The sequence below is a fragment of the Centropristis striata genome, chromosome 21, assembly GCF_030273125.1.
Source record: "Centropristis striata isolate RG_2023a ecotype Rhode Island chromosome 21, C.striata_1.0, whole genome shotgun sequence".
NCBI lineage: Eukaryota > Metazoa > Chordata > Actinopteri > Perciformes > Serranidae > Centropristis > Centropristis striata.
The window spans coordinates 11,847,971-11,871,321 of NC_081537.1; the positions used below are offsets into that span (position 1 = coordinate 11,847,971).

The 23,351-nt window shown below is 41.0% G+C and overlaps 1 protein-coding gene across 1 annotated transcript in view; it reads right to left on the bottom strand.

The window, feature by feature from the left end:
• Window positions 1-23,351, bottom strand: part of LOC131959429 (ankyrin-repeat and fibronectin type III domain-containing 1) — a 149,783-nt gene that overhangs the window by 32,564 nt on the left and 93,868 nt on the right. The window contains exons 5-6 of the mRNA XM_059324628.1: window positions 18,951-18,991; window positions 3,371-3,493 (exon numbers count right to left, since the gene is read on the bottom strand). Coding sequence (XP_059180611.1) covers window positions 3,371-3,493; window positions 18,951-18,991 — 164 coding nt within the window. The remainder of the gene's footprint in view (window positions 1-3,370; window positions 3,494-18,950; window positions 18,992-23,351) is intronic.

The window sequence follows — 23,351 nt, forward strand, 5'->3', positions numbered from 1 at the left end:
AACACCACTTTTATGATGATGTAAGCGTTAATGCAGCCGACAGAAGTAAAAAGCTAACATTATGCTATAGCAAACTACCGTTATGCTTCAGACGATCCCCAACAAGTTAAGCAACTGTTTTGACAAGCTAGCAAGACCGTAACTTTATAGATTGTTTATTAACCTAATCTACAATCTACATTAGTTTGCAAGAGCACTGAAAAACACAGCTAGAGGCGATAAGGCGACAAGTGAGAGAGTTCCTGTTTGTGTCCAGCGTTATGACGTTTAATGTCCTCGACAACCACTGTAATCTCATTTAGCCACTTGTTAGCAACCACCTTTTTAACGACACGTACAAACATTAAAATTCACAAGTGGGGGGTAAATACTAACATATTTTATTTTGTTTAACAAGTTGCAGACATCCCTTTAGCTTGTGTTAACCACAGACCTTATTTCAGCCATCTAACCACACAACCATTCAAAATCCTCATTCAGTTTGAGAGGTTAGACCCCAGGACGCTAACATGCTAATGTCAGCAGCTCAGCCGAGGAGGACGTCAATAATGTTTACATCAGCACAAACCTCTCATCCATGAGCCAGTGTTATTCAGAAGAAAAAAATAGTTATACATGAAACTGCTCACAACAAGGTCTGTGGATTATCGTGAAAAATCGTGTTATGATTTCTGGAAAGAGACATTCCTGTTGAGTTTTTGAAATGTATTTTCTTGACGCTCTGACCACCACGAGCCAAGTGCCATCTACTTCTATTATATTTGAGAGAAGCCAGACATCTCTACGGCCCATACCTCACACTAAATCAATCTAGACTGATAAATAGCATACAGGTAGGAGAAAAAATATGTAGTTATGATTCGGAGGTAAACTGTGCCCCAAATCGGTTCTCATGATGCAAAGCATTCCCTTAGTGACATGCAGTGTTAGCAGCAGTTAAAATGAGAAAGGTTCTCAAATGGCAAAAACAGAAGTAAATACAACTTTTTATTCAAAATTATAGAATAGAAATCTCACAAGGCCATTATTTTTACCCAAAGAAGTCACGGATGTAGATTATAATTATTCATACTAATGGTTTCCTGGGAAAAAAAGTATCAATATTTTTTCAGCAATCTTAACAGGCAGCAAATACCCTCTTATTTCCTGTTCACCACTCCCTCTCACCCCCTCCTTCTACTCTTTTCTCCACCCATACCCCAGAGGCCATTTACTATGATTACCAATAACAATAACACTCCCATTATCTTTTATTATCGCATTTTCCCAAGGCCCTGCCAGCTCTTACGGACTTTGATAAAGCTACAAAACGGCTCCTGTTTCAGGCTTGTATATGGGCTGCGTTGGCTAAGAATTCCCTTAATAGTCACACTTTGTTTGGGTATCTGACTTGAATCGACATAAACGGCAATGGTCCACTAAATAGATAGTAAAGTGTTAAGCCACCTGAGATCGCTTTACTGGCTGCTGGTACGTTTCCAGCTTGGTTTTTAATATAATCCTTGTGTCACTTTAGTCTTAAAAGTTTTGATTTAAAGAGTGAAAGGAGGGGGGAAGTGCACAGATAAACATAATTAAACCTTAATTTAAAAGCGTACATTGGTGGATAACGCTACATTTCCACATTTCACTTTCATTACAGACAAATACATTCCAGTGATTTTTACAGCCTGTCTCAAGACACAAAAGACCCACTAAAGCATACACAGCAACTAGTTATTAACTGTAGATCTATCTGAACTCTACTCTTTTCAATGCATAATATAATGCATCATGGTCCTTGAATGAGTAACATAACAGAAATGTTACTTTACACTGGCATTTTTTTTACCTGTACACTAAACCAAGCCTTATGACATTTAAATTCACATTCCAACACTATTTAGAAAAATACAGCCCTGTGATGGCAATTACTTGTTAGAAAAACAATAAGACGGACTACAGGAAGTGCTATAAATGTTGAACAATTCCAAGAATTCAACTGATTCATGGGGTGTATTCAGTAGATGCTACAAGCACACGTGTTTTCCTTTTGACCGCGTTGATGACTGTGCATTCCAGAGGAGCCGTGCTGGTCTTGTCAGGAGCTGGACCGACCTTGTTTCACCTCCCAGTAGCATGACTCAGCCCCTCAACCTTGAATCTCTCCTCCTGGGGTCCCTTGTTTATTATGTCACAAAAGACCAGTCACACTCCTGTAACAGTGGCTCGCCCCGGAGAAAGTCGGAATCCAGCTGTAGTCGAGCCCCCCCCATCCCTCTCGTAAATGAGCATGTCCAATCTACCCACTGTGTTTCATTAAAACCAGACTACATCAATCAGGACCTGAACTTTAAAGGCCAGGTCCCCTCTCCAGCAACATGGGAGAAAAACACGAAGCTGTTAAAGTAAAGGACCTCACACTGCACAAACACTCCAAACGCCCGTACACTTAACACCACATTTCTGCTGGCGGACCACACATCGCAACGTCAGTCCGAGACCACACAGTAGGTCTCATAAGGCCGACAAAAGACCTCGTAAGACCTCACACCAGGCCCTAGCATGATTCGATAGGACCTCAGAGAATCCCACACCTGTAACTCCACAAACCGCAAAGTAACTCCACTGAAAAGCTACTGTAGTCCCTGCACAGCAATTAGAAACCTGGAAACTGTTTAGACCTGTGACTGTTTGGACATTTTTTACTTTACAAAATTAAGTGCAAAGGAAGTGTAAGATCCGCTCTAACCCGGGGCTATTTTCCCAATGGTGAGAGAAGTAGAAAGAAAGAGCCAAGAATACATAGCAGGAAGCTCAGGGGGGATGCCAGATGGACAGACGGCAGGATGGATGGGTAGATAAATGAGTGTAGGCCGTGCAACAAGAGGGGAGACTGGGAAGGAGTCCCATGGGTGGGGACGGGAAGGCAGCCTCGTGATGGAAAGCTTTCAAACTCCTTTCATCGGCTGCCTGAGGACTGGAGCTTTACAAGAGCAAGATGAGCCGGCGCCACTGGAGCTGCTTGGCGCTCTTCAACGAAACCCAGACGTAGAGACAGAGCAGGACCATATCACCACTCCGCCCACTCTCTGCCCCCACCCCCCAAACACCAGCCCCCCAATCCTCATCGACCTCAGCCTTGCCACTGTACACAGACACATCATAGCGATGCCCAGTTGCAGTTGTCTCTCTCTTGTTTTCTTTTTGGATTTCAGTTGTGATAAGATTCTGCTCAAAATATGCTTCTGATACCAGTTTATGAAGCGTTACTTCATAATCTTCCAAGTCATGCATGAAGGCCAAGTAAACAATCACTTCCTTCACCTTTTTAGGATCATAAAAAAATATGTGATTAAGCAGATTAAGAGAGAGAGTATTTTGGTTTTACCAGTCCACGCTAAGAGATCGTCTCCTGTAGGATGAAGGTCTTTCTGTGGAAGTCTTCTCCGCTTTGTTCACACGCTCTTTGAGGGACAGGCGATGGGTGAATTTGGAGATCCCCGACTCTGACCTTGGGGACAGAACAAGAAGAAATCAGAATTTGACTCTACAGACTGGTTTAGACATGGATCATTGTTATATTTCTTGGGCAATCCTCAATAAACCTTCTGTTTTGCACCATATTCCTTTATTATACATTGTACATTCTTGCATTGGAGTTCAGGAGCAGTTAACATCAGTGCTCTCAGCATGAATAATTTCTAATAAGAAAACAGACAGAGGGACTCGTTTGTGCTATTGCTTTATCATTTACAGTACTACAGAAACTCTCTATGCCAAAAACTGAAAATGGTCAGCCAAGGTTAAGTGTTGCTGGAGAACATGAATGTCTCAGTGAAAAGGAGTCTCTTATGCTTAAAAGTAAACTCACTTTTGCAGAAATCACAATTCTCAGTGGAATTGTAGTCCATGAAGTTGATAAACAGTGTAACAATGCTGAAGTTCCCAGAGGAAACATTAGGTTTCAGGGAAAGCCGCATACTTCCTGCCTAATTTTCTCCAAATCTTTTTCACAGAAAAAAAAAAGTGAAGTCACACACATTTTAATCTCCTCTACTGGGCTGCCAATGTCCCAGTTCAACTTTTCGCTCAAAATTAAAAACAGGAAATGTAATATTTCTTCCATTCCAGCCCGGGACACATTTGATGAGACTCAGCATTGCAATATTGCTGTGGTAACAGTGGGGACTAATCAAAATGTAATAATATTCTCTATCAAAGAGCCAGGCTCATGGAGGAACATTGCCGGAGCACAAAAGACTGTGTGATGTAAAAATTCACAAGACTTATTAATCAAAGGTTTATACAAATGAGGCCAAAGTGAATAAAAATCTGTGGATAACGTTAAAGGGCAAGTTTAGACTTTTTGAAGAGGAGTTGTATGAGGTGCATATTCCCAGTCAGTGTATTAGCTACAGTAGATGACAGTTGGCACAGCTCCAGTTTGGAAAAGTAGGCAGGAGAACCAACACTAAACATTTTATTGCTGTGGACGGGGGCAGCAGCAAAATCCATTTTAGCCACTTAAAAGCATAACGCAATATCAGTTTAAGTGTATGTTATATATTTTTGAATATTTTAACCGCTTTACCTTTCTATTAGACAGCCCTGTTTAAGTTCATGGAGGGGGAACTGAAGCCGTTCTATGCTCTCTTCAAAGCCAGCAGACTTCATTGACAAAAGCAATTTCACTTTACAGAACATGGAAATTGCTGTTCTACTGCTGCCTCGGCTGTGAAGTAAGTTATTGTGACTTTGGAGAATCTGAAGTAACCCTTTAAAACACCAAAGTCATACAATAACCCGAACTACAAAACGATTGACGCAGCAGTACACCGTGAGCTGTGAGGTAAAATTACTGTGTTTGTCAATGGAGTCTGGTGGCAGCAATGACAACATAGTTAACAGCTTCAGTTCTCCTTGCATAAACTTTAACATGGCGGTCTGACGGCAAGGTAAAAAGGGGAAAATATTCTAAATGCATTGTACAGTGATATTGATTTGATGTTGCTTTTTAAGGTGGCTAACATAGGTTTTACTGTTGCCCCCATCCACAGCAGTACATTGCTTAGCTTCCATGTCGGACTATAAGTAGGACCTTAATCAACTCTACTTTAATAAATCTGCACTATGCCTTTAAGTTAAGTCAAAGCACTGTAGGAAAACAAAAAATCGAAAATGCTAAATTTCTACTAGAATTGCAATGAATACTTCTTTTTAAATGACAGATGATTACATAAAATGATGCCCAACCATTGTGCGCAATTCTTTGCTCACCTAATCTAACACACGTGCTGTTTCCATTTCATTATGAAATGATAAAACCTCCCTAATAATGACTCATACGTGCTTGCACACATACATAGATCTCCTCTCAACCTAAGCCAAAAAGCATTTTAGTCTCCATGGTGAGCTCTGTTGGAGACACGCTGCAGGGATGGTTGGAATGAGGACAGCACAGACTACTGGGGTGCACCCTGCCACTCAAAAACAAGGTTTGTATCTGCCATCGCTGTCGTTAGTTTATGCAAGATTCTGCAGAAATAACAGCTCACATAAGGCTTTGATAAAAAAGGATTGATGAAATCGTACTTTGATTACCGAACAGTGACATGGATGAATGACAGTGTGGTGATGCGTCCAGTTTTACCTAACTCAATTGCCAAATTGGCATAATGTCACATGCTCATTTTTTGGCATCCAATGCAAAAGAGTGACAGGACCTTAAATGAGTGATTCATATGTTCCTCTAGAGAGGAGTGCTCAGACAGAAGGACTGAGACTGTCCAGTCAAGTCTAATGCTTCTATGAGAGACCGATCAGATCTGAGAGAATGATTCAAATGGTTGGAGTTCTTTATTGCATCACAGACTTGTGAACGTTCTCACAGGTGTGACTAAAAGACTACTGTGACCTTGAAAAATAAAGTAAAAACTTTTTGAAAGTTAAAGATCCATGCCAGCTGGGCAACCTTGCCTGGAACATTTTCTTCTCTTTTCCAAACTGATATAAAAATAAAGGTCTCATAATAACATTGCTTCTTTTCCAAAATTCTATTCTTCCTCTCTGTCAAAACAGGCCGAATCCACATCCATGACAGACATCACAAATTAAGTTATAAAACAAAAGATTGACGATTGAAGAGATGAACCTTTTCAGGAAGGATAGTGGGCATGAAATCAATGATCACACTTTTATAATAAGTATTGCTATCTATATGAAACTGTGAATCGTTTTCTTTTTGTAGCATACTCTCTCATGCTACAACAACTTATTCCCAGTAACACTAGCTGTCGCACTATAAAGACGTTGCCATCAGCTCAGATGAAATACACAAGCTCTCATTCAAAATGACCTCATGCTATGGCTTATCTAGTAGAACAACCCTCCGGCCCTACTGCCTTCGTTCCCACTCCTACACCCTCAACTACTGTTTCCTGACCCTACGCCAGCTCCTCCAAAGAGTCGGTTGACCTCGAAGACAAAGAGGCATATTTTCCTGTATGAATCACACAAACGGGGTGTGGGATTTTAGTCAGATGGCAGAGCAACCCCTAATTGATGGTATTAAGTTAGGCTGGGCTTTTTCTTCTTCAAGGGCTTTTAATTAAATTAGTAGCACTGCCCTGTGCACGGCAGCTACTGCCAACCATTGATGCTAATGTCCCTTTGCGTAAACTATAGATTTCACTGGTCTGAGACATTCATAAATAGACTAGAGGGGTGAATGGTGTGGATCATCATTGGTTGTTAATAATTACCTTGGTTTATATAGATCTAATATGTTTGGCCTATGCCCAATAGTTACATTAAGAGTTCCCTGTAAAACTTCAAACAAACTTTTGGATCAAACGCATGACACGACACGACCATAGGATAATGACTTCAATGCCATGAAAACACATAGGATCATGACTTCAAAGACACGGGGGCCAGTGGACACAGAAGAGGACTCAGGGAATCCCTTTGAGGGGTTTAGAGGAAAAATGGACATGCGAAGCAGGTGGGTCTCAGCGGAGGGGATCTGCTGGCAACTGGCTGCCTCTCGGGCTCCCTGAGTGCCTCGACCCCTGGCTCCGCCCCATGCAGCTGTCCCTGATAACATCATCACAGCAGGCACACTGTGATGATGCAATCCCCTTGGAGGCCCACTCAGGATATCCCGGTCGATTATCCTCTCATCAGAATTATATTTTCTCTTTCATTTTCCTGGTGTTGATTACAGTTTAAGAAATCAGTGATTGATAGTTTTTCCTTCACAGAACTGAGGCTATGATGTGACCTTGAAGCCATGTGATCCTATACGCCCACAACCAGTGAGGTTTTTATCCTGAAGCACCATAAGGAAAGTTCATGCATCTAAGCCAGCCTGTCCTTAGGCACCTGCAAGGCTGCTATATGTTTGGTGTGAACATACATTTGAGCTAAGAGAACAGCAAATTTGCAGTGGAGACTTTTTTTCCTTTTTGACTCTGATGTATAAAGCTGCTATATGTGTTTTTATGGCTTTATAAAAAGAAAATACTGAATTAATCTATGCATGAAATTATTTTTAAATTCTTTAAATCTTAAATTTTGACATCTTATTTCCATCTGAGAACAAATATTTATTCTTAATTCCACATGAACTTTCTTTTTGTTCCACTGTTATTTCACTGTAATCTGTTTAACAGGTTTCTATTATTGAGACTGACCTTTGGAATTCTTTAAGTGAAATGCCTCAATAACGATTGCTATGAAATTTAGTGTGGATATCCCTAGTGCCAAGAAGATGAATCCTGGGGACTTTTGGTTTGTTTGCAAAAATATGGTATAATATGGAATATTATGGATATGTGTGCTGTCATCTTGCGCTGGTGACATCATGTGGAGCCAGAGTCTGTGCTGTAGTGATTGGGCGCTAGAGCTGCAGAATCAAGGTCCCAACAATTCACCCACTCCACCAATCACGAGTCAATCCCAGCTGTCAGTCATGCCTAATTAAAACCAAACTCATCCGAAAAAATGGGATCACCTAAAATGACAAAAAACAATCTATGGGACAAATGTGTGTTAGTTTGGCCCAAGTGATGGAGGGGCTACAGTATCGGTCATAAACCTATGACCGATACTGTAGCCATCCACTAGGGGGCGATCAAGATGTTTTGACTTCACTTTTGAGTACATTACTCATGATGTTAACGGGAAAAATTGCTAACTTGTTTTCACTTTAATTATTAGACATAAGTCTTTTTTGTAATTACATTTTTTTCATTTATATGTTTTATTTATTAAATCCTCTTTTAATAATTCCAGTGACTACAAGATACTATAATTGTTCCTAATATATCCCTGCTAATGAAAGCCCACCACGCCTCACTGCAATGTGACTTAGATTATGATCTTGCCAGCATTAGTAACTTTCCCAAATCCTGCAGCACAAGAGTGCTTTTGTCAGCACTGAATGGCTTGTGTGGTGATACGGAGGAAATGTTGACCTACGCTCTCACACACACACACACACACACACACACACACACGCACACTCTCACACTCACACACACACACACACACACACACACACACACACACACACACACACACACACACACACACTTTCACACTGTCACTGCGAAGGATCGCTTTCTCACAAACAACTCACCTAATGTCACTTTCCTTCTCTGTTCTGTTGCCATGGCAGCAATTAACTGTTCGGAGGTATTCATGTGCAGAACAAGTTCTGCTAAAGAACAGATTGTTCTTGCTCACAGTACACAAAGCTATCGACTGTGCACTTTGACCCCCACTCATAGCCCCAGTAACCCACTGCTATTTGAGAGCAGAGTTAAGACTGTGTGGAATTCTAACAAAAACCACTACAGCTTAAAGACATTAACAGTCGGCTACTGGGCGCATTTTTATTACTGTAACTACCAAATCATAATTATTCATAAATTAGAAACAAATATATTGAAAAGCCTTATACATTATTATTAATATTGTGATGGCAAAGTACTTTTTTTTCAAGTAATATCATTGTAAAATAAGTGATAAAAAATAAATCATAAATAAAATATCATAATAGTCAGTTTTTACCCTAATTTGAATTAAAATGCAAAATGACTGAAAACATTATTTGGAGTTCCTAACAAATGCAATTATTGTTTAATACTTTGTTTGTATTCTGCCTTCCTTGATGACACCATGCATTGTGTTTATGCATTTGATTATGTGAAACAATCTGATGAGAATGCTCAGCAAAGCTGCTCAGATCATACAGAGGGTTGTGTGTTCGATGTGTTTATAAAGGGATCCCACTGAAACCAGCAGAACGCTATGCATTACACAATCTATGCGGTCTGTCTGAGGTTGGGCTGCCCTTAACCACAGATCCTATTTCAGATTGCTCAGGCACAGACACGATAGTAAATCATAAGTAGGACAGACAAATACCTGACCCTGTTTCAGCAATTATGGGCAATGGCTGCCTACCTAAAACAACTATTTTGGAGAGGAGGGAAAACAAAGCGCTAGGATTTCTTTCATCTGTGTCTCCTGCTATGGATTCTTATCCCTGCCAATGGAACCCTAATACGCCAAAAAGAATGTGGGCACCCGCCCATAGAACAGATACATACAAATGAAATGGATGCACGCACACATACACAAACAGAGCTTAATTCAGGAACATACCCCTCGATGTGTTTCATTAGGCAAACAAAAAGGCTTTCAGTGGTCCAATCATAAAAGAGCGCAGCCAAGCTATGAACATTGCTAATTAAAATCTGCTCAAAGAAAGCCTTGTTTTCCACTCACCATCTCCATCCAAACCCATGTCTGTGTGTATGTCTCTCTACATGGTGGAGGCTGCTTTTATTTCACTTGGACTGAGGTTCCACCAATAAAACATACTGATATTTCTTCATGCTAACAAGCTTTTCCTTCACTTGTGATGCGATTACATTATCTGAATTGCTCAAAGCGTAATGTTTAATTTTTGGGAGCAGTGGGGGTCAATAAATTAGAAGCAATATCATGGCAGTCTGTTGCATAACACCTGATGCACTCTGGGGTCTAATAGGTTTGGCTTGCTTCTTATTACTGTAAAATTGTCTGAAATGATGCATCAGAATTATACAACGCGACACAGAGCAAACATGTTGACGAGAAGGATAATTCTTCTCGCAACTACATCCAAAGGGGGGGGGGGGGGGGGTTTGACGTAACAGCCAGCTCAATGCCTTGACAAACACATCTTAACAATAATTGCCTCAACTTCAAGTGCTAATGATGTGATCATAACATTACGCGCCAAAGGAGGGGACTCTGTTATCACCCCACGCACATATTCTCATATGCTGCCCATCCACCCACTACAGTAAACAGAGATATTTCCATCTCAGCTTCTTTCCCTCCATCCCCTCATTTGCACGTCTCTGAGTCACTCTCAACGTTTCATCTTTTCTCCCTTTTTATTACGTCGTTCTGTCTCACTTCTGTTTTCCACAGAATCGGCACATACAGATTTTGTCAGGGCGACAAAAATGAAGGAGGAATTCAATGCCTTTTTTTCACTTTTGGTTGGCTCCCTGTGGTGTTGGGCTTGATACCATTCCCTGTGTGTCCCCCCTCTGCGTTTGATGTGTGCCATAAGGCTGACTCAACACAGTGAGACATACAGATGATGGATCTGCAGTCAAATTAATCTTGAATTGAGCTGACAAGCGCATAGAAACCAGCAAACTATTACAGACTGTAGCTGGGGCACCATACCACTAAGAGGGGAGGAGCAAAGCAAGCAGACAGTTTTCTCTTTCCACTCACTTTCGGTTAGGTGGGAAGAGATAATAATGTGATTTGGAAGAAACTGATCTGGGGTAATTTAATAGCTATCACATTGGATAGACGTGGTAACACCCAATTGAACATACAGCATGCACACTGCAGAAGGCACACACACTATCAGTTACTGTACTTCTCAAATCCAAGGTGAGCAAAGGCATCAACTCTGATTTATTAGTGTTTTCCACAATCCAGGAAAGACATACAGTAACATAACAACGACCAAGTGTCCGGGGAGCTGGACTTATCTGATCAGACCTGAAAGCCTTATCGCTGCTGTCAGAAATCTACACAAACCTGACAACAGTCACGTAACATCCCATGACATTGTAACCCACTAATAATTCTGCACCCAATCTCATAATTCTCCACAGAATCTCCTCATAAAACTCCACATAAGACTCCAGCTGGTCTCCTCTAGGACACAGAAAAGCTGATAAAACCTCATGGAGCCTGGATCTTAACCCCCTGTATCGGCGCACTGCATTGCAGCACTGCCGCCGGCCTCTAAGGGTTCATGGCTCGCTGCCTGAGCAGCTAAATGGTGAATAAAAAAGCAAAGGAGTGAATATGAGAGCGTGCATGTATTCCAGTCCTGTTCATCTCTTTGTAATTTGCAGTAAATATGCTATTCTTTAAGTGAATGAGTCTGAATAGCTGATGTGAGACCACGGTTGTGGTTCTGTGTGCCAGTCTTCATTCTAAACTGAGGGTTTTTTTTTAAAGGCCTGGCCTGATGTAGGTGGACACCCCTCTGGTATTATGTTTATGGCCTTGAAACAGCTTTAAACACACACACATACACGCACAGGGCACCCCACTTTCCCCCATCAACCCACAATTGAGAACGGCGTCGAGATTCCAATCAGGGTTGTGCCAGCAGACTGAGGGGATTATTTATGCTGGAAAGGAGAAGAGAACCTCGAGGAGGGAGAGAGATGAGTGTGGGTTTTTAGCATTTTTATACTTGTGCGGACTAAAGGTCTATCTTAAGAATAGAAAATAAACATTGTTCCAGTTAAAGAGCTAATTTATAGTTTAAGCTTGGACATAGGAGCAGGGGAGCACACACATACAAATACCAACAACTCGTTAAACCAGTGTTGGCGGTTAATCTGAATGAGTCAATGTGCATCATCCAGCCTGCCGTCACAGCCATGTTCTTGATCTGAGCTGAATATAGGTTGGGCAATGGTGAACAGGCGTTTCTATTATAGTGTTGGCCATGTGGACCTGTTGTCCAATGATGGATGGGTTAAATAGAATACCTGAACAGGAAAGGGCTATGGTCAGGAAAGAATAACAATGTTATGGTAAATCCTCTGTAAAAGCAATATTACGTAACCATTTAACAAAAAAAAAGTAATTCTTCAAAATAATTTTGATGCTACACCAACTTGTTACAGGGAGAAAGTTTCCTGTGTCATTCCCATTCCGCACTCCAAACACTTTACTTGTAACTTAACTTGTTACCTAACCTAAGTTACTATGTTATTATGCAACTTAAGTCATGTACAGCGAGAAGTGGATGTATGTATGGGACTAACACACCACCAGTTATGTGACTGATTTCGGTGAAAGTGGATCATATTTTATGGAGAAAAATGTTTGTGGTTTTCCCCCAATATCCTCTGGCTGCTCTGACTCGATTTATGGACTATTCTGATGGACAGAAAGCTGCCAGTGTAACAGCGTGGGGGTTCAACACCCTCTACTGACATCATGGCAGAGGCAGAAAGACTGAAGAGGATGCTGATGGGGGAAGCTAAGAAGATTAAAGGAGAGGCAGAGCACCTCGAAGATTTTGTAACAGCAGGTCATGTTCAAATGATTGGCTAGCTAAGGACCCAGAAGTGTGCATATGTCATTTCAGGCTAGCCTAACAGAGCAAGACAAGAGAAGAATGATCCATTTTGGAGCTGACCACAATGACTATAAGCGACCAGATGTATGCATGGACTGCGCGTGTTGTCCGCACCTAGCCGAAACATTACATTGTTCTATTCTGGGGAGAGGTACGGCTTCACCTCCAGTCTTAAAACTTCATAAGCCATTCCCTACAAAGGAAGAAGTCCCTGCAATCAAAATTTTGATTTGCAGGAAATGCAGAACCTACCGCTGGCCACCGCTGAGGTTCCTACTGAGCAGCGCCAGTAATACTTTTAAGGTTAAGCGGAGGACAATTCTGTGGGGTCTGCTGGTGGGAAAAAACAGCAAATTCAAATTCAAAATGTCCACGAGTGACCTTAAAATGATGCTCGTGGTTGAATTGCTGACTTGGCTTGTTTGTACCAAGAGCAGTTTAATCCTGAAATCATATTTGTACAATTGTGAGCCAGCAAACTACGAGCATCCAAAGTGTTGAGATGTTTTTGGAAAGCTGATCAAATTTTCATGTGTGGTTTCAAATGTGGAGGGAGAGGGTTTGGTAAAGGATACAGCTTGTTGTGCAACATAATAGAAAGAACTTTCCCCTGAGAACTCCCTCACCTAATGTGGTTGGTGGATGTTTGCATGTTATATGTGTGTGTGTACATGCTTTTATATATAAAGCCCGAATGGAAAAGGCTATGCACTGCTAGAATAGCAGTGAGCATAGCAAGTACTCCACATTAAGCTCGCTTTCTGTCTTTGCATCTCGCTCTCTTTCTCTCTCTTACACACACACACACACACACACACACAATCATGGCCAGGATGCCTTACCAAAACAATGTCTCTGCCCGCTCAGTTCTTTGGCCTGGCAGCCGGTTCTTGGGAAGTTCTCAAACAACCCAACATCACTGCAGCCAAGCCACATCAAATAAGCACACACACACACACACACACACAGACACACACACACACAGCAAAATAAAATATACAGCAGAATAAAATATATAAATACATGCTGCTAATATTCACACAAGTATACACTCTTCATATTTGTGAAACACACACAGCATCAACAGTATGAGTACAAACACCCTATGCTGTTGTGTGTGCTCACAAGATCAACTGTACAAATAGTGACAGAGTCGGATAGTCAGCCAGCGGCAGTCTCCTACAGCCCGCTGAGTTAGCTCCCTCTCCTACCACCATTACCACTATTGTAAATACTCCTCAATATGTATTTACACTGGGATATCAAAACCCTGGAAAAAAAATGAGGTGAAAAGAAAAAAAAAAGGCTGGAAAAATGAAGGAATGTGTTTCACGTCGGTCAGACAGCGGGAACCCTCAGTCCTTTTTTTTCCTGTTAGAATTTGCCTTGGATTGTCCCTCAGGGGGATGAGATAGAGTAATGTGGCGGGTCTTCTCTCTTCTCCCTCGGTTCTTTCTTCTCAGGATGCAAAACATTTCTTCATGTGGATGCTCACTGGCATGTGAACATCTCAACTTGTGGTTGGTGGATTAGATGTAGCTCATTGGTCAAATCGTTTGTTCTTCTTTTCCTCTGTCACCTCCTGTCCTCTGATCTCAAACACAAGATGCCGTGTTTGATCTGCCTCGTTCAGGATTTGTAATGGAATACATAAAACCTGTTATGTCGGCGTGAATTAAATGCTGCCGGGCTTTGGCTCCTGTGTCACCTGTAACCACGGCAACAAGCAGCTGCTGCTGCGAGGAAAAGTCCTTCAACTGTGGGGGAATGTGGTAGTAAAACAGCAGGTCTCAGACGCAGCATCTTCGGAGGAATTATAACCTCGGAAGTTGAAAGTGCTGTGAAAATGAATATTCTTCTATATGAAATGGTGTCCATCTCTACTTTTACAGAAGAGATGATCTCCAAAGTTGTGTTACCGTGGAACTGAACTAATACATGGTTTTATTAGCTAAACGAAACTAAGTCAAATAAATTGCTGAAGAACAAATATCCCCATTTACGCACACACACACACACAGACACACACACACACACACACACCTACAGTACGTCACCCCCATATGAGAACAATTACATGGCCTGCTCCCGTGAATAAATTAGTCTAATCAAGTTCTCTCTTCCCTGACATCCGTACCTAAATCCCTTGCTCCATGAAAAACGAAAAGCATCCCCCAGCCTCAAAGACAACCCCAGTGCCCCATCCTTCCATTATTCCTTCCTTCCTGTACTCTCTACACCCAGCATGAGTAGGACAGAGAAGTTAGAAAGTAAAGCTTTTTATGCAGAGTACAACTTTCATGAGCACAAAGCGCTTCAAAATGATAAAAGATAAAGTGAATAACATGTCCGAAGATTGTGAGTGTTTATTCAACAAGCGTCCATAAACTTCTTACAGTAAGTCTTAAGAGGGAGATAGGGGAGACGCCAAAACTTTAAAATGAAAAAGATTAAGGAGCTTTAAGTCTGAGGATCTCAGGGAGCACCTGGGGTTGATTTAGGTGTTAAAATCCAAAACAAAAACTGACTAAATAAATTAATCAGTAACCCTAACCCACAACAACAAAGAGATTAAAAAAACAAGTCATTGTGCAGCTCTATAAAAGCTGAAAATGCATTAAAATGCATCTTCTTGTGAACTGGTTTAATGTTTTTGCCCTGCTTTGTGCCGGAAACCACTGTGCCTCTGGGTTTAAGGGGCATAAAGCTATCAAAATCGGTGTAATGTGAGATATTTTAGCACACCTGGTAAAAAGCCTCACACAAGGAGTCTGAATCACTCGTAAATGATCCAGTGATTACCTGCTAAAGCACGTAAAAAGAGAATTGCAGTGGTCCATGTGGGACAAAATAGAGGCATGAATGATCATCTCCATCTGGAGGAACAATGAGCCAGAGTTTAGCAATATTCCATCCGTACGGAAGAAGAGGAACAGCTGAAAAACTTGACACTGGTGGAGAGGAAGAGAATGTGTGATAGCCTGTCAGGACAGAAATGAGCAACTATTTTATTTGCACCGAGTGCCGGAAGTGACTGGCCACACCTTCACAAATCTTTATGATTATATAAAACCATTTTGTTGACATTTAACTTCATGTCGACGATGATGACAATGGCAGAATGGGAGTCAGAGGAAAACAACATACACAAGCAAGATATGTAGACATTTTCCCCTCAGGTTAAGGATTATTTTCAGATGAAAACACGTACGTGTATGTGTTTGCGCACTATTTCCCTTTCACCTGACTGTAATTGCTCATTTAAGCTAATTCACAACATGTTCCTGCTGCCGTAAATAAACGTGTGTACTGAGCACTTTCCTCTTTCCCTCTTTGTCTGGGAAAGACGCCTGTTACTTGAAATCCCGTAATGGCTATACTGGTTCTTGGATACAGCTGCTAGTCTCCTGGCAACAGATGTCTCCCTTTCTGGCACACTGAGTGCTCGCTGTGCCAGGACACCTGGCACAGCAGACACATCAGATGCAATCTCGGAAGCAATTGGCTATTGGTCTGGCGACAATTTAGCCTCTGGGGGCAACAGCCAATATCTCAGGGGTTCCGGTGCAGCCAGTGGATATCCGGAAAACGGATGTCTGGACCAAGACTTCCTCTGCGGTGCACAAGTCATTTTTTGCAGTCCGATTGGCAACTTGAGTTAAGAGATGCCTTTGACTCAATTGTTTGACAAGTAGCCAGTTTACATTCAGTTGTAAAAGCTTATTCAAAAGCGGAACCGGCATCAGATGATTGGAAGAATTGCATTTCAGTTGCATTATGCCTGTTTTTGCTCTCCACACAGACTGTTTACCTGACTGCAACCAAAGCCTGCTCAAACATGATTGTTAATACTACTAAGACTACAAATGGACTACAAATGGAAAACCAGAACGCTTCCGATACCAAAAACCTACCGAATCGTCAACAGATCTACTCATAGAGATTATATTGGATATGACAAAAAGTGACAGATTACATCTATGAAGCAGCACATTAACCATTCGCATTAGTCGTGTTTCCATCAATACATTCCTATGCGCACTTTGAAGATTCATATGAGAAAAGCATGACATAAACACATAACACGCGCATAAATGTTTTTACGCTAGCTTGAGGTAGGTTTTGTATTTTTAGAAAAATAGTTAATGTGCTAAACAGGAGATGAAAATGCTCTGAGTAAGTTCTGATGTAGCGAACATTTAACTCACATTGACTGATTAGCTGTTTCCCCTCTGCTGGTCAAGACGACCTCACATGAAAGAACAATTATATGTTGCCTAATTGAATCCAATTCCAAAAGACTTCTTGCTATTTAACCTCTTTTTTGATGTTGTTTTTTTCTCTCTTGGGCAATCTCTACTTCTTCTACTGTTTACTGACAGATTAGCCTACAGCAATACATTACACTGCCATCTCCTGATGAAAGTGTGTGTATGCAGCTTTGTTTATTTGCTCTAAACCAGTTGATGGAAACGTCCCTAATTCACATTTTCTTTTGCCCTTCAAAATTCACTTAGAATTTTTAATGGAAACATGGCTATTAACTTACTGTATGGACCAAAGACAGTTCAGCCTCAAACACAGAGCATTCACTTACACACAGACAGACAATGATTAATTATTTTACTCAAGAAAACACATGATCACACCTTAGACTGTTTAAACAAAGATACGCAAGAGTACCAGTAGGCTGAATGTACTCAAAGAAAAGACAAGCAGAGATCACAGCAACAGGAATAAAGAGGAAAAAAATGGATAATAACCTCCATTGTCATTTCAAGTATCCATTCACACAGAGAAACTGACTGCACTGTGAAAAGAAACAGACAGGAGAGAGATATGTTGTGAGGATATGGTTGCCCATGGCTTAGGTTGCTGGGCAACTAAAATATACACTCACAGGCCACTTTATAAACTAGGAAGATGTCACTAATAAAATGGCGGTGTGGTCTTTTGTCTGCTGCTTCAAGGTTGAACGTGTTATGCATTCAGAGATGGTCTTCTGCAGACCTTGGTTGGAACGAGTGGTTATTTGAGTTACTGTTGCTTTTCTCTCATCTCCAAACAGTCTGGCCATTCTCCTCTGACCTCTGGCATCAACAAGGCATTTTCTCCAAGAGAACTGCTGCTCACTTGATGTTTTCTCTTTTTCGGATCATTCTCTGTAAACCCTAGAGATAGTTGTTAGATCAACAGTTTCTGAAATACTCAGACCAGCCCGTTTGGCACCGACAACGATGCCACGTTCAAAGTCACTTAAATCACCTTTCCTGGTTAACTTCAGCAGCTCATCTTCACCATGCCTACATGCCTAAATGCACTGAGATGCTGCCATGTGACTGGCTGATTAGATATCTGTGTTAATGAGCAGTCAAACAGATGTACATAATAAGGTGGCAGGTGAGTGTACAGTAAATGTTGTTTGATTAAACTTCCTGCCCCACTTATCTTTCACTATGTACCCATTGTTAATTGATACCGATACTAGAACTAGAACATCTCAGACATTGAATTAGTTTCTATATTTTTCATACAGTGATCTGCATCTGTGATCAAACACCAGAAATGATCAAATTTAAGTGTTAAGCAGTGTCTTCTCTTTGCAAACAGGTCCTAGGTGTGAATCACAAACCCACAGAAGATGTTATTGTCAAGATATCGCTTGGCAGAGGCCCTTTTGTAATTCGGTTTTTGTAATTACTGAAAGCAGGTATAAAATACTTGTGAGTGCTTTTGTTCCATGTGGCAAATTAAAGCATATTCAAACTCTGATCGATCCAAATTGTGCCATGATGAAAAACTGGAGTGACTGAGAAGTGTTACTGTTATGGAATGGATTATTGCTCAGGCTTAGACAGACTTAACTTACTCTCCAACCACACACACACACACACACACACACACACACACACACACACACACACACACACAGACCTCTAAATACAGATGAATCGGGTCAAATTCTTGGGTGCTACCTTGAAAAACGAATTAAATTAAGTTGATTAATGTCTTTTTTGAACCACAATGGCACATTGGTATTAGGAAACTTGCAATATGTTGTTACAACAAGATAGAATGGCACCCGATATGAATAGTTAATGTTACATTTAGTTGTCCAAGATAAGAGATCATGTGGCAACAACAATTGGTAGGATTACATAAAATCTGTAAGAGTAATTTATTTTTAATTATGTCACTTTGGTCTCTCTTGTTGTTTTCTTGAAATCAATCAATAACAAAAAAAAAGAAAGAATGTAAAGGCAATTCAACGGGTCAGACTTACTTCTTGTGCTGATTCTCCTTCCGGTCAGCAGAACCCAAACTCTGAAAAAGAGAGGAGAAATAAAGACAAAACAATCACCATGTAAGACTGTTGTTATACATCCATACTTAACCTCTTGTAGAAATGAATATTATGCAATATTCATGTGGACTTGGCTGTCGTGAAAATAGAGGCAAAAATTAAGTTAAGGGTCTGCACAAAATGTACTGACTTAAATCAAGACATCAGCAAGTTTAACCCCAAAACAATCCAACTGCACAAACACAAAGACAGGGATACCCTTCTTTCCTCCATTGTTTAGTGTACTACAATCCCGGTGACCTATGTCTCTGCCCCTGCTTTAATCCAGACATCTATCTTCAAGGCCAGTCATATGATCAATTCCACTCCATGCGAGCAAATTACATAGGTGATGACTTTGTCTCCAGTGAAAAATAATTAGCTCCCTGGCTACAATTAAAACAATTAAGCGATAATGAAGACAACTGGGTTCAGAAATTCCAGAAGCAAAATCAGCACCTCTTTCCACCTCTGTTCAACATCCCACCTCAATTTATTAGGCACACATGAACAGGACATACACTGACACAAACACATACCTATACACAACGGTACAGGCACATGGATAGTATCCCCCTGAGGTCTGCATTTTCTGGAGAAGTAATACCCTTCAGCGCTGACTCTTGCTGAGACAGGCGCGACACAGTCAATAATAGACCAGCCTTAGGCTGGAGACATTTTTGAGCAAAATTCTGTGGCTGTTTTCCATTTTCTCTTTGGCAAGGTGGTTAAATCAGGCTCCATGAGCGGCTGGGTGGTGGTTTATCAAAGCCACAATTCATGGACACCATGAACCATTCATTTTTTCAATTGAAGACACACAGGTTGCCAATCGTACATCAAAGAGCCGAGTCAGTCAAGTTAGTCATATCTGAACCAAAAAGAAAGCACCAATAGTCTAACATATTTGGTAAAAAAAAAAGAAAAAGGGTTGGTTGGTTGGTTGGTTGGTTGGATGGATGGATGGATGGATGGATAGATGGATAGATGGATAGATGGATAGATAGATAGATAGTGGTAAAGGCATGGGTGTAATCTGAGAACTGGATACCATATTTTAAAATGGCATGGAAAAAGTGTATGGAAAAAGTCATTTTGCGACACCTTGCATCCCATTACAGGAGCCACAATGTCAAAACTTCCTCACAGCCAAGCATTATAGCTGGGCACTTGGTTCTCTGCAACATATTCAAACTGTATCTTATATCACATCACAAAGCAAAGTCTTGGGCATGTTGACTGTGTGGGTGTCTCTAAACACGCCCACTATATTGCCTTATGTAGTTACAGCAGTACAAAGTGCAAAAGAAGAATATAGTTCAAAGGAACTGACAGCTATTAACATCACTGGTCCCATTGCTCTGAAACAGCTGTGCCAACTACAGTGATGCACGACGGCAATTGCTCGATCAATTGAGGGATGTTTCTGCACAAAATGATATTGTTGGATGGTATGAAACACAATCTGAACACACAACACCTAAAATCGGCAGCCAGAAACAGATAGTGTGGCTTTTTAACAGTTAATCAGTTCAATAATTATAGACGTAAATAGAAAACATATCTTGGTGAAGAAGTTTGTATAATCCAATCAATTCAAAACTTTTTCAGTCACATTTCTACCGTATTTCACACTGTAAATGGTTATATCATATGTTAAAATTTGACAGCAGTTTTTGCATGAACTGATGCTTATGCTTTCTTTTTTGCAGATTTAAAAAAAAAGGTTTAATTGGGAAGGGGCTGTGACACATAGGAAATAATGAACTCCAGCAATCCGATGTCTCCTGCAAAAATAGCATAATATTGCATTACAACCGACCAGCCTAATGTGTAGCAGCCTGGTGTTGTTTGCACATGAGTTAATGAAGGTAAACACAGACAGGACTGCCGTGCAGAATGGAACGGAGATTAAAACTGGTTTTTAGTGGCTTTGGTGCGAGCTCCTTTTCAATGACTTTCTGTCAGTGTTTGAGTTGTACAGAGCCGTGAGTGAATACTTAAAAAAGGAGAGAGGAAAAGGCATTCCCGCCCTTTGAATCTAAAACTGAACATCAGAGAAAACTGTTTTTGAATTTTGAGTGTGAGTGCGTGCACGTGTATTGCGCTTTTATGTGAGGAGTGCAATGACATTTTGACCAGCAAGTGATTCCTCTGCTCTGGTGTTTTCGAGTGTGTGTGTGTGTGTGTGTGTGAGAGAGTGTGAGTGCTTTTTATATGTGTAGTGCAGTGACATTTTGACCAGCGATTGACTTCTCTGTGCGTTTAAGTGTGCATACGAGCGTCATCCTCCTGGTGAGGACAAAGGCCATACGGAGCGACTGACCTTTCACCTCCCAGCTCCCCCACAGTGCCCTCAGGTAGTGCCACTCTGCCATGGGGATTAAGGGAGGTGGGTGTCCTACATTTGAAAGATAAATCTGTAGGGGGTGAAGGAGCACTATTTTACAGCCAGCTTTCAGGCTGAAATAATGGCTGCATCATAGCACAAACTAGCAGCCTCAAACTTGAGTTTTTTAAGCAGAAACAGTAATACCATTACTTCGGAATTAAAAGTAACTGTAGTAGAAGCAGTATTGATAGTTGATCTCCGAGTTACTACAGGTTCTGTCACCCCATTGAAGTTCATGCACATTACATTGGTATTCACTAGTGTTTCTTTTGAAAATTGTGCAATAACAGCATGACTCCATCCTAGAGGGTGATTAGAATGTATTTTGTAACCCGATGTGACCCTCTGTCAAACAGAAATATACAGTGTGTGAAGTTTAAATTAAAATGCCGTTTCCATGTGGATTCTGTCATCGATCAGTATACCAAGGTGTTGAAATGAATGGCACTGAATGATATTTTGCCTGGTAGCATGCCAGATTTCCACAAACTTGACTCATGGTGTCCCTGAAACTCGCTATCTGCAACCACTCACATCTGTCCACATGTATCCGCAGAAGGCATCGCTTACAATCAAACCAAATGAGAGCAGAAATCTAATCAGGAGTTTAAGTGCAATCTCAGCACATAAAAAAAACATCTCTGTCTCCATGCATCTTTTACTAGTAAATACTCCTTAAATCATTACATCATTCTGCAGTGACCACAGTGTGACATTCTTGTCTCCATTAATGCTGTTTGCACTGAATAGGTGAAGGACAGCATGGCTCTCTTGTCCCTGACAAAACAGCAGGAACAGTGAACCAGTGCTTGGGGAATTGAACATGTTTCCATAGAAAACAGTAACTATCACACCTGACAATTAATAGTGCTACTCTTAACACCTTAGTCAATTACCCAAGTGATAGTGGGAGATAATTAGCTGCCTTTGCACATCAAGTGTAGGACCTATTTGTAAATTATGTGGGAACATATTTTAAAAATCCAGAAATAAAGTCACCATATGAAATGTATCATATAGCCCCAAAAATAATAAATACATGAATGATTTTAGGACTTATTAATTCTTCAGATTCCAGTTTTACCCACAGACTCACATCTTTCTTACTGTGTGTATTGAAGCAGGTATGAATGCATACCTTCACAGCAGGTACCTTCTATCTCCCTCACAAAATAATAATAAAAAACAAAAATTGCATTCCTTCACAGTAGCTGTGAAATTAAAGACACAATATTTGCTGTATTTGTGGCAAATGCCTCTAAGGTAAAACATGCAAAATGTGTTTATCAAACACTGAAAACGAAATACGTAAAAAAAAACAACAACATTATATTGCAGAATAATTTCACTTTGAGTTGATCAATTCCAGCACTTACACATACCTGTCGACTCCAACCCAGTGAACCCAGTCGGAGAACGTTACTCCACTCTCCCTGTCTTCTTTTTCTCTCTTCTTTTCAAAACCCAAAGTCCTCACTTCGGTGTTCCAGCGGTGGCTCTAATTGCCGTTCACCTGTCCAACTTCAACTCTTCAGCTCCGTTTCCCCTCCCTCCCCATCCAACTCTCTCTATTTTCCTCTCTGTCTAAAGCTGTTGGTCACACGGAGGTTTGTGAAGCTTGCTCCGACGGTGGCTGCAACCGCCACTGACTTGTTGTACTTTAATTGTGGTTGCTAGGCGATAAGCTTCTCCAATTCTGCACACAGTGAGAAGGGGAGGACAGGAGAGGAGGGGGGAGAAAGTGAGAGAATAGGTGGCAGGGTGGGTAGAAGGAAATGCTCATTATAGACACAGTAGCCTGAAGAGAATGATCAGCGGGGAGGAGGGGAAAGGTTTACAGGGGGGGAAGAAGTTGTGCAGATGAGACACATAGATGGATGGATGGAGAAGAGCCGGTGCACTTCTTTGTTTTTACTCTGGGACCTTGTGCAGCTTGGACCACTTAACCT